The sequence below is a fragment of the Lytechinus pictus genome, chromosome 4 (assembly GCF_037042905.1).
Source record: "Lytechinus pictus isolate F3 Inbred chromosome 4, Lp3.0, whole genome shotgun sequence".
NCBI lineage: Eukaryota > Metazoa > Echinodermata > Echinoidea > Temnopleuroida > Toxopneustidae > Lytechinus > Lytechinus pictus.
This window is the reverse complement of record NC_087248.1, coordinates 6302705-6315357: the sequence shown is the minus strand read 5'-3', so window position 1 is coordinate 6315357 and position 12653 is coordinate 6302705. Positions and strand designations below refer to the sequence as shown.

The following is a 12653-nucleotide window of genomic DNA, read 5'->3' as shown; positions in this document are numbered from 1 at the left end:
ACAAAGATGGCAAGATGGTGACAATAACATACTGCGAGTAAATGCTCCTCTACTTTTGATATTTTCAATAATTTTATGTTTAACATTATTTAAAAATATGACTCTTTAGTGCGACAAGGGTCTAAATAGTATTGTAGCCCATTTACATAAGTTTGGGCTCAAAACCCTAAAGAAAACGTGTATTTTGGAGCAACTATGATGACATTAATCTCCAGGGCAGGATAGCCAGGTGGCTTCTAGAGAGTAAAAATAATTTACTAACGTATGCTTACTCTCCACGAAGCCAGGAATTCCTTCCCATTCATCTGCGTGTACCGCTAAAAAACCTGAAACTTTCGCCCCCGAGATTTCTACTTTCCTTCTAAAAGATCTCGCCCTGAATCATGTAAATGGGATACAACTTAATTTTCGACATTTGTATGCTATCCATTTCATTTTTAACAATTCTTTTAAAAAATGAGAAAAATATTATGAAAAGACGGGGGGGGGGGGGGGGGGGGACTCGCCCGATGTTTGCACCGCCATCTTGATTCTTGTTTCCTATTATTCCCCAAGGTCCAACGTTACTGACGCGCGTCAGTAACGACACGTTGCACACTTGTTATGGTGAAATACTGTGTGGGGCAATGGAAGGCTGCGCATGCTTACTATATTTTCCTTCATAAATTGGCTCTTGGCAGTGGCTGGATGACGTTATGTAATAAGCAAAATGTATGGTAGGGGGTCCTAAAGCTACGCACCACTCATCGCGCATGCAGTTTTTAATGGCAAATGCGCAGTGTGACAATCGATTCCTATTCAATTTTATCTACATAGGCTGCAGTATCTCTAAATGAAGAGAAAACCCAGTCAGATGGCAGGTCCCAAGAAAGTGGCGTCTTTCATCCAAGTGATATTCATGACTTGAGATGTTTTGTAGATGTTTTGCATATTCAATGAGCTTGATGCGGACCAAAACACCTCTTTTCATTCGGCTATTGCTGCTCCAATTGTGCATCGAATTTCATGAATTTGGTATCATTGTAAAGAAGAAGAATAATTCTCAGGTCATGTGTTTGAATTTATTCAGAGATTTTGTAATATAGGTTAAAATTTTGATCTAAAATATGCTACAAAATAATTATTTTCACCTGACAAATGCTGCTATTTTCACACTTTATTTTTGTTTGAGCCCAAATGATTTTTAAATCATGATAAAGCTGAATATGTATGCTTTAAAATGATATAGGTTTCCAAATAAGAATTGGTTTATTGGGTCAAGATCACGCTCTTCATTTGCCAAGTACATAAAGCAGCTTGAAAACAAGAATACTGCACTCTGATAGGTCAAAGAGACCACACACTGGCAAATTCCAATGGTTCCAGTGCCTGGGTTCATGGGACGGTCACACTTCCCATGTGGTAATCTCCTCAAATACCCCGCGCCTGTTGTTCTGTGAACCTTATCCAGCCAATCAGAACTCTGGATTTCATGCAAGTACAAAATTTCAGAAATCTCGTCTTGTACCTTGGTGGGAAAAGTGTGCTCTTGACCCGATTAAAAGGTGCCGCATATCAAGAGTGGCATTGTGAGAAAGTACAGAAGTTCAGCTTTATGGCGATATAGATATCATTGAGGCTCAAAATAAAAAGTTTTGCACAATTTGCAAAAGAAAACAGAGGAAGAAAATTCAGTTTTGAGGCACATTTTCAGGCCAGAAATTTACTTATTTAACAAAATATTGTATACAAAATAAATGACTAATAATTATGAAAGAGTAACATTTACTCTATCTGATGGTGCAATAATATTTCATTTAACTAAGTTAAAACAGGTAAATTCTTAGAGAAAGAAAATCTCACGAATCATGAGATTTTGCAAGGAGGAGGATTCAGCCACCAGATGATTTGGATGAATCTGGCCTTTTTGCTCATTAGCAGCCATAGGGACCCGCGGTCTGACTGCCCACAACTCTTTGGAATTTAGGAGTTATATTCGATTTAATTTCATATTATCCTATAATAATATGAGCATATTTTAAAAATTGAGGCACAGTAAATACTATTTTTTTGCATGATAAATCGAGTGCGTAGCTTTAGGACCCCTTTTACATCGGGGCTTCGGGCGGCGAGATCAAGACAAGAGTGGTGTTCGGAAAACACGGCGTCGGCGGGATTTTCGTATTTAGTGAGTTTTGTGATATTTTCTTTTTGGTTAAGGATCTTTAGAATATTTACCACAAATACTAAAAGATGATTTGTTCAAATATTAAGATTGGCATATTTTTAATCGTTTGTAAACAAAGTGCGTAGCTTTAGGTCCCCCACCCCATCATACACGCCGCGCCCGCTAGCGTTGAACGCTCCGCTATCCGTTCTGTTCCATACAATTTTCCACTGCACTGTGCACCACACACAAAGTTCCCAACATGTGGGACTGTGATTTTATTAAACATGCACTCGGATCAAGAAAAATCGAGGGGTCACATTTCTCATCAATCATAACTTATTCGAACTCGAAGCAATGAATTTATTATAAACAATACACGATTTAAAAATATACAAACAAATAACGGAAAATTTAGGCTAAATGGGAAAAATCTCGATAATTATTTACTCACATTCATATCATTATCATATCCACACGGCCACGGCACACTCTAGCGGACGAAGTTTTTTTGTTATGGTTGCGTGCATAGGTTGCGTGTCTGCGCTGCGCGTTATGCGCGATCTGCATTGTTTCGCTCGCTCGAGCTAGCTCGCGACCGCGCGATCGCGCATCACGCACCCCCATTCTTATATTAATTAAAAAATAATGAAATAAAAATAAGGGGGTTATATTCTGCAGAGTAGAAAAGAAATCAAAGTTTTTTTTCTTCAAAAATGGATGGCAGTGTTCAGAATAACTATACCGGTATCTTGATGAGGAAATTTGGCGACCGAGCCAATAATTGTGATTATTTTAAGGAACAGGAAAAATAAAGATCGATAAGGATCGATCGAAGCAAGAAAAAAAAAACATAGAAAAGGGAGGTCTTAAATTCACCTGTATTAGTTTGTTCGCAAGCGCGGAAATCTCTCCCGAAAGGTAGGGAGACCAGGGGCTGAAAAATCTGACAAGCAAAAAAAAAGAAAAAAGGTTATCACCCAAAAAGTTAGGTCACCTCGTCCAAAATGCATGTTTCATTTCGATTTTGAATTATATCATAAAAGACCAAAAATATCATAGGGGGACATTTGATATTGTGTCCCCCCCCCGGTGTCCCCCCTACCATATGGGTAGGGAGGACGCGTCCGCCCTGTCCCCCTGGGATTTCCGCCCATGCATATGCTGGGTTGTTGGTTTTGGATGAAAGACACTTAATTGTTTTGGTGTGATGATCCATGATGACCTTTTTGTGTAAAATTTTTCGTGTACGAAATGAGGCAGCATTGATCAATTTTGGTGAAATTATTTTCAGTTTTTTTTTTTTTTTTTTTGCTTGTCAATTTTTTTTTCGGGGAAAATGTGCCCCCTTCCTTGACTTTGAGAGGGGAAATCCTGGATCTGTCCCTGACTATATTGTTTTTACTAGAGCATGACAAAAATTTCTTATACAGTATGGCAGTGAGTCCAAACTTCGCGCGTGTCCATACTTCGCGGACGGTCATTATCTAAAAAACTAGCCAATATCCTTAAAATCTGACATCACCAACGTGAAAAGCGACCTAAAATTACCCTTTGGTGTAAGTTTCTTTAGGATGAGTTCAGTATTCATGAAAATATTGGCAAAAGATCGGCAAATTTGTCGCCGCGTTAGCGCCCGTTTTGAAGAAATCTGATATTCTCAACAAGCATCACGATATCACCATTTTGCAAGCATAAATCATCAAAAATGTGAGTTAAATATGGTACTAACCGATTCTATAGCATTTTGCCATCAATCTGATATAAATTTTTCACTTTTTCAGCTTGAGTTTCTGTTTAAATCTCCACAAAAACTTTGGTCCGCGAAGTTAGGTCACACTTTTTCTGAACGGTTTTCCAGCACAGCGCGCATTCGCCGATCGGATTAGAATTTTGAGATCGCGATACCGGCGAAAGCCCTTGACCTACTTCACATTTTCGTCCATGATTTTATACTTTACGATCTTGCCGTCAATGTGGTAACTATTTCTTGAATTCTTTTTGTATGAATTATGAATATTTTGTGAAAAAAAATCAGCCTGATGAATATTTTTGAAAAGTGCGCGAAGTTTGGACACCCCATCATAATAATCTGCATCGAACCCAACGCCAGCTAGGATAATGGGATAGGTAAAATGCCTATATAATAATATCATAGGGCCTAAGTTACTCATTTATTGCAATCAATAAAGAGTGCATAATTGTGTTTCTGTTAACCATTAAACAATGTGTGCATGGCATAAACAACCCCCCATCCTGCACTGCGGTGGTGGTTCATATCGTGGGGGGGGGGGGGGGGCATCTACGTGTACTTTACAAAGTGCGCGAACGATCAGTTCTGGCGCGCCGAGCGGTTGTTGTTATTGCAACGTTGAATGGATGAAATTCGTGTATGATGGGGGGACCCAAAGCTACGCACTTTGTTTTCAAACAACAAAAACTATCCCAATTTTAATATTTAAACAAATTATCTTTCACTAATTTGTGGAAAACATTATAAAGATCAATAACCAAGAAGAAAATATCGCAAAACTCACGAACACAAAAATCCCGCCGTGTTTTCCGAACACCTCTTGATTTCGCCGCCCGATGTAGAAGGGGTCCTAAAGCTACGCACTCGATTTATCATGCAAAAAAATAGTATTTCCTGTGCCTCAGTTTCTAAAATATATTCACATTATTATAGGATAAAATGAAATTAAAGCGAATATAACTCAAAAAATCCAAACAGTTGTTGGTTTTCTCTGCATTTAGAGATTTATTGCAGCCTCTGTAGAAAAAATTGAATAGGAATCGTTCGTCACTCTGCAGTCACAGTTCCACACACAGAGTGCGCATTTGCCATAAAAACTGTATGCGCGATGAGTGGTGCGTAGCTTTAGGACCCGCGCAGCTTTAGGACCCCCGACCATACAGCTGATTCAATTGCCGTTGTTGTCGCGCGCTATTTTGCCCATTTCGAACTTCAGTATTGAATGCATGTAGCGAGGTACCAGCGTGCAGTGCATGTCTGCAGAGTATTATTCAGAAAGGTATTGACTATTGTTGGAACCGTTAATGGAAACACATGTTTCAGAAGTGGATCGAGTAGTACGAGTAGAAGTAGAAGTGTAACTATTGACCCTACTGCTAGACATAATTAAGGAGCGAGGAACAGGTGTAATTTGAAAAGTAAGTGGTGGTACTGGTACTAGACTACATGTACGGTACATGTATATAAAGTAAAGCCAATGGCAAAGCATGCCATGCTTAAGTAGGATGGGGGGTCGGGTGTCCGGACACCTAATATTTTGAAGCCTTCTTTTTTGTCTTTTGATTATTACACTAAAAATATGAATTCAATAGTTGTAATCATCTTCTATTTTGTTCTCTATAATATTTCCCAACATTTTGTACTAAAAATTGATGAAACTTCACTTGTATTAAATTCTTCCAAATGACTTTCTAAAATTGATCGTCCGGACACACAACCTGTCCGGACACAACAACTGGGTATACTATTAGTAAAAGTAACTGCGTGCCAGTGACTGATCATTGCAGAAATTTTGAGACTGGCATGCCAATTGCCATGATGACTGACATTCATGACATTGGGATTTTTTTGGGATAGTGCTGTTTTCAAAGTCTGAACTATTAAAAGTTCTGAAGTCAGACGACGAATTAATTGTTTTTCTTTTCTTTTTATTAACTCTAACAATGCTATTGCTAGTCATTAGGCTAGACAGGCATAACCGTCGTTTCTTGGGATTTATTTAACAATTTCTGACATTTTACTATCATCCCCATCATTTGCCCATTCGTTACCTCGGGCGATGGCACTCTAGGCGACACCCCAATACTTACCCGTGCTAATAAACTGGGACTCCACTCACGCGCGTTTGGGCCTCCCTAGCTTAGAACTAAGCACTAATATCACCTTAAAAACTAAATCTACAAGGTATGTATAATCTATTTACAACTTTAATAATGTTTAATCGGTACTCACCGGTTCTTTTGTTGCATTTTCAGACCATTTCTCACAATTCTTCGTAAATATTTGCGGCAAATTTTGTCGCCATAGACAGCTTAGCATCCATCTTTATTGATAAATGGAGCGCCCTTTACGATAGTTGTTAATGCCGCGGAGAAATCGTTAGGCATTTTGGCCTGTGTTCAAGGCGTTCTTTCTGTTTTATTTTTTATATTGAAGATTGTGCATTTGTTGAATAGCGCCGTCTACGTCAGGTATGAGATCGAGTGTATAAATACACTCTTCCAAAATAATTATGATTCCGACCTGGCGCTGTTTAACTTCAATCTCTTTCACCTAAATTAGCGATGAATGCTAGCATTATAAAATATATATTATTAACGTCTGACGAAAAGAATAACCAACCGATCAGCTGACGAGAACGCGAATCACGTGATCTTCATATCAGCTTCGATCGCGAGTCAGAAGAGAAGAGCAGCTGCCCAGAAAATCAGGAAAAAGCCGTGAAAATGTAAGTTCCCCTTCATTTCTTTCATTTTTTGTTGTTGCTAACGATGCATTTACACTATAAAATTATAATTTAAATAAGAGAAAGGAATATAGCTTGTACTTGTGATATAATGTATAAATATCCTGTTCTCAGAGATTTCTAACCAAAAATACTACTGATGTCGCCTATGAGGTCCATACATGTAATGTTGGACCTCATTGGTACTAGGAGTGGGCGATGGTTCGTGTAGGCTTCACTACCGCTACACTAGCTTACCCGAACCCTCGGGTGACAAATACTCGCTCTCAAAAACCAGTGACAAACTCACTTTTTGGTAAAAAAAGGCAACACGTCATGTAAAAAAAGGGCATCATGGACATTAAGTGAGAAAGCATACACTTTCGATTTGCAAAGTTCTTCGACCTGAGCCTGAGGGATCGCTTCTGAATTCTGGATTTGCCCGAACTAATGGGATGATTACGAAAGCGTGTTGGGGGGGTGGTGTAGGCCTTCAAGCATAGAGAGTGGAGAAATGTCAATGAACAAAGATGCAGATCAAGTTCAGGCAACAATTTTTTTTCGGTGGTTAGCTGTTTGTGATGAATGTCAAGTAATCTACACTACTGGCAGTATGTAGCTGATCACATTAATAATGTTAATTGCTCATGGGGGGGGGGGGGCTTCAGCCCCCCACTTTTTTTTTCCAAAACCGTGTACAAAAACGTAAAAATGACCATATGATTGTGATTATTTGCATGGTCAGCCCCCCCCCCCCACTTTGAAAACCGTTCTGCGGCCCCTGGCTCATACAGATGGCAAACCAATTAATGACTGATTACATATACTGTATATGTTGCAAGAGCCTGTTCTGTATATAATATGCTGCAATGTGCAACAGAATATTTTCAAGGGATTTGCTACAAACAATGTAGGTGTTTTTGAGGTGTAGGCAATTGTCCAAGGTCGAGGTCATGAAAGAAAAATAGTCCACCTTCGACTGCTTTCGTGATGTGAGCTCTGTAGTCTCTGTCCTAGTCTGATCAGGTGTAGTACATGTATTTATCCAAGTTTGAAGCTCCTTGGTATATTATTGACCTTGGCGTATTTGCCAACTGACATTCACACCGTTTGGACAATGATGGTTGTATACTATGTATGGATTATTTGGATAAGACTTATTTTGTGTAAAATAAATGGATGATTTGTTGATCGCTGTCAGATGTCTATACTATACTCTGTCACATTTGTGTGATATTCTGGAGGCCACTTACAGCCTTACAGGTACCAATGAAAGGAAAAAGACTCATTCTCTCTTTCAAAATACATGTAACCTGATTCTATTAAGTAAAAGCCCTTGTCAGTTGTCAAACTTCTCAATTGTCTTTGTTGTTTGTCATCTTCATATTGAAATACAAATAATGACGGAAATGTAGAAGTTGCTCATAATTTTTGTTAATAAGCATCCCTCTATATAAAAAACAGAATTATACTTAAACTGGGACGAAACTAAAGTATTGATTAGATTATAAGAATAAAATTGGGAAAAAATTATTTTCTGTCCATTAAAAAACAAACAATAAAAACGCCCCTTTTTACCAAAACGCATGTTATGCCATTGTACTGTAAAAAAAAAAAACTTGTTTGTTGCCATGTCTAATCAAGGATTCTTATACATGTATGTCTGCTTTTGTGAAGTAGTCTGCCATGTTATTTTAATTGTAGTTGTCATGTGCCAAGAATGATAGTAAATAGCTCACTACAAATACCTTATATTCTCTCTGTATCTAATTATCTATCATCAGGTCAGTAACAAAGCACAGAGCGAACTTCATCAGGAGATCTGTGTTGGTACAGACTAGGGTAAAGCGGATATCTCATTGAAGTGGGAGGAGAACTACAACCACACCATGAAGTATATCTTGGTATCTGGTGGCGTGATTAGCGGCATAGGGAAAGGAGTGATCGCAAGTAGCATCGGGATGCTCTTAAAAGCTTGCGGTCTCAGGGTCACTTCGATCAAGATAGATCCATACCTGAACATCGATGCGGGAACGTTTTCGCCGTACGAACATGGTGAGAAATCAATGGCATTGTCAATAATGCGGGATAATTGTTTGATTTAACATGAGCTTGTAGATTCTTTTATATCGCTGCGATGAACTTCAATGGTACATGCAGAATGACAGTGCAATTACTGTGGTCCTTGACCCAAAATGACAAAGTTCATGAAAATTATTGGCAGTCATTTAAACGCTGTGCATGATGGTATAAATTTCCAGTACAGAGTACAGAATTGATAATGGAAGTAAAAACAATTCATTTTGCCTTATTTCGGTTTTCATAACAGACCTATGATTTTTTTTAATGGTACTATTTTTTTTTTAAATCTGCATATATATATATATTTAAGATATCCTATAGTACTACCAATCCCTGTCACTAAGTGATGGTGATGATAGATGGGAATGAGAAATTAGAAATATTTTTATCTTCAGATTTTATAACATTTTTGTAATAAAAATTCCTTTCAAGGTGTGCTTTACATGTAACTGTTATTTCTTTATACACAGGTGAAGTATTTGTATTGGATGATGGCGGCGAGGTCGATCTGGATTTGGGAAACTACGAGCGATTCCTGGATGTCAAGCTACACCGAGACAACAACATCACAACTGGCAAGATCTACCAGCATGTCATCTCTAAGGAGAGAAAGGGAGACTATCTGGGAAAGACTGTACAAGGTGATTCTCAATCAAGATCAAGGCTTAAATTAATCCAAGACCATCAAGGCCTTTGTCGTGGATGCCCTGTTGATTGGCCTTGATGTCCCTCATAGTGGCCTTGGAGATATGTTGTCCCCCTTTATTTTATCTTCCCCATTTATGATAATGTGCCTATGGGAAAGTGGCCTGCTAGATATCTCCAGAAGGGCCATGTTTTAAAAATAGTTGTGATTGATTCGTTCATTCTCGAATATGGAAATTATCTATAAATGTTGTAATTGTCATTCAAGGAGACAGAAAATCATCCCTTTATTGGGTCAAATTATCTGCTGATTGGTAAAAAAAAAGTTCTTTTCAGAGATTATGTAAGTTTGTGCAAAAATTATGGATTTCAATAGGTTGTTTCTTTTATTTTTGTGCATTACACATACATTTTGTAGATTACAAGTGTAATAGAAGTTTAGAATGTTGATAACAATTTAAACAGAAAATATGCAGAATGGAAGTACAATTATTGAATAATTTTTGTGTTACAGTTGTGCCTCATATCACCAATGCCATCCAAGAATGGGTAGAGAGGGTCGCTAAGATACCGGTAGATGGTGATGAAAAGGAACCAGAAGTCTGTATCATTGAGGTAATGAACCCTGTACCTTGTAGAAATAACCCTGATAGTAGCTTGTCAATAGGGTCAAACTGTATCTGTGCCATGTGTTTGTAGAGTGACAGTGCATATTCACAACAATGACATGTATGATGACTATACAGTGGTGCTCACAAGTTAGTAAACCCCACCAGAAAATGAACAATTAAAAAGTGTGCAAGTTCTGCCTTGTTTTAGATATTTAATTGTGCAGTCAGGTGGTAAAATACTACTTCAATAAAGCTTATTTCTGTGGGCCCACTGAATGTTGTAATGTTGTCTTCAACACCCAGAATGAAGGAGTGCATTTTGTGGTGGGGTTCACTAACTTTTGAGCGCAACTGGAATACAATAAGACAGTGCTGTGCAATAGAAGATGTGGAGTCAACAGTACCCTTGATACAACAGGAGGAGGCAGTACTTTTCGGGCAGCCTTCTGGGAGGTCGTCTCTGTTGGACATTGTAATAAATTAAAGAAGATGTTATGCAGTTTCAATGCAAGAATATGAAATCCTTTAAGTCACTGCAAAATGAAAATTAGCACATTCATATAAAAAATGCATTCTCATGAACTGGTCAAGCAACTTCATGATGTATTTTTTCATTTTCTATTTGGTACTTGGAAAATTGATGTCTTAATGTCTGTATGAATTCATTTGAAGTTGAAAGGTACAACTCAACTATCAAAATACATGTACATGCTCAAACACAAAAAAATCAAGTACAAAGTGTCTGACAATTTGTTCATTCTTACTGATTTATTTTGTGGTTTCTCCTTTTTAGCTTGGGGGTACCATTGGAGACATCGAGGGAATGCCCTTCGTTGAAGCATTCAGGCAGTTCCAGTTCAGGGTGAAGCAGGACTTCCTATCTATCCATGTGAGTCTGATCCCTCAGCCCAAGTCTACAGGAGAACAGAAGACCAAACCCACACAGGCCAGCATCAGAGAGCTGAGGAGTCTGGGACTTTCACCAGATCTGGTGAGATGGCAGTAGTGGTGGTGACATTGAAGATGGTGCTGGTGGTGGTGATGATGAAGATTCTGGTGATGGTTTTGATGATGGTGATAGTGGTGCTGGTGGCGGTGGTGGTGGTGGTTGTGGTAGTGGTGCATGGTTGTGGTGATGATGATGATGAGGATGGTGATTGTGATGATGGTAGTGATGAAGTTCATAGTGGTGGTGATGATGGAGGTGCTGTTGAAGAAGAAATGAGCATGGTGATGATGAGGAAAAAGATGAGAAGGGAGAGATTGGAATGATGGTGTTCTAAACTATGAACTTAATTTCTAAAAATGTTCTGTTTTACTAGAAATGATTCCCCATATTCTTTTCAGAGTGAATCAACTTCAGCCTGATCTTAGAAAAGATGTAGATCAATTTAAAAAAATTCAATATTGAGATTGAGCTTAATTCCTTTACCTAAGGTATGTAATTGATTTTAATCATAAAATATTGATTTTGATAAATAACTAATTTTCTTACCGCTAGCTAAATACAAATCATTTCAATATCATGCAGTTGAGTTAAAATGAAAATAAAAACACAACAAACAAACAGATATTCATTTTTTTCATAGAAGTCATGTCATTCATAATTGTTAAGATCCTCGTTTTGCAAACCATCAAGATCAATTACAAGTTTGTTTGTATCTTTGTTGTATTTCAGATTGTTTGCAGAAGTCACAACCCGGTAGATGATGGTATCAAGGAGAAGATCTCTATGTTCTGCCATGTTCCTCCCGAACAGGTACTGTAATTTTGTCCTTGGTCAAACCGCTTTAATAGTGACTTGTGATCCTTTCTTGTGCTAAATGAAATAGGCCTGACCTAAATATTCCCTGTTTTACCAGAAATCCAGAATAGGTGTGAACCTTCTATAATTCTCACAAAATTTTGAAAAATAACAACTTTGTATTAAAATGCTTGACAACAATAACTTTAATCTAGAATGGTTGCTTGAGATCCAGTAATGTATTCTTTGTATAATGAATAGTTATTAGCTGTGGTGCATGTTTCCTCCAATAAACAATTGTTCAATGTAATTGATTTAAGTTGATGGGAAAACAATTTATTGTTCAGAATCTGATTTAGCCCAAGTAAGGGTGAGCAGTCATGCAAAAAGTCATGCCTAGCTTCTGGACAGGTTTATGAACCACCATCCAAGTTTTTAATTCTAGATACAGTATAGTAACATTTGATTTTTGCCTCCTCTAATAGGTGATCTGTGTTCATGACTGCTCATCTGTGTACCGAGTACCTCTTCTGTTAGAAGAACAGAATCTTATCTCATTCTTCAAGAATAGACTCACCCTCCAGTTCAGACAGAGACCAAGAGCAGTCCTTTCAAAATGGAGGGAACTTGCTCACAGGTAATACAAGTTAAATTCAATACTAACGAATCTTGACTTATCTAATTCATATATGCTGTAATCTGGGATTGTCTGGTTTCCCCTTAGGTAACCAGTTATGGAAAGGCCAACAACTTGTAATTCAACTTAGGTAAATTTGGCTTCTTTAAAGGACAAGTCCAGCCCAACAAAAAGTTGATTTGAACAAAAAGAAAAAAATCCAACGAGCATAACACTGAAAATTTCATCAAAATCGGATGTAAAATAAGAAAGTTATGACATTTTAAAGTTTTGCTTAATTTCGCATAATAGTTATATGCACATCCCAGTT

The 12653-nt window shown here is 37.9% G+C and overlaps 2 protein-coding genes across 12 annotated transcripts in view; one reads left to right on the top strand and one right to left on the bottom strand.

Moving 5' to 3' along the window:
• Positions 1-5013, bottom strand: part of LOC129259120 (histone deacetylase 8-like) — an 18788-nt gene extending 13775 nt beyond the window's left edge. For 2 of the 9 annotated variants that reach the window (XR_010293319.1, XM_054897394.2), the window contains exon 1: positions 2601-2705. The gene's annotated coding sequence lies outside the window, so the exon portion shown is untranslated. Of the gene's footprint in view, positions 1-648; positions 981-2600; positions 2706-3878; positions 4011-4683 lie in introns of those variants that run through there. The other 7 variants (XM_064098251.1, XM_064098246.1, XM_064098247.1 and 4 more) reach the window with 7 other exon arrangements.
• The window catches only part of LOC129259122 (CTP synthase 1-like), a 21888-nt gene continuing 13691 nt past the window's right edge, over positions 4457-12653 (top strand). Inside the window, exons 1-8 of one of the 3 annotated variants that reach the window (XM_064098252.1) lie at positions 4457-4536; positions 5046-5317; positions 8409-8679; positions 9177-9347; positions 9866-9966; positions 10756-10953; positions 11641-11721; positions 12192-12343. In XM_064098252.1, the coding sequence (XP_063954322.1) occupies positions 8514-8679; positions 9177-9347; positions 9866-9966; positions 10756-10953; positions 11641-11721; positions 12192-12343 (869 nt within the window). In that variant the 5' untranslated portion in view covers positions 4457-4536; positions 5046-5317; positions 8409-8513. Of the gene's footprint in view, positions 4537-4930; positions 5318-8408; positions 8680-9176; positions 9348-9865; positions 9967-10755; positions 10954-11640; positions 11722-12191; positions 12344-12653 lie in introns of those variants that run through there. The other 2 variants (XM_054897395.2, XM_064098253.1) reach the window with 2 other exon arrangements.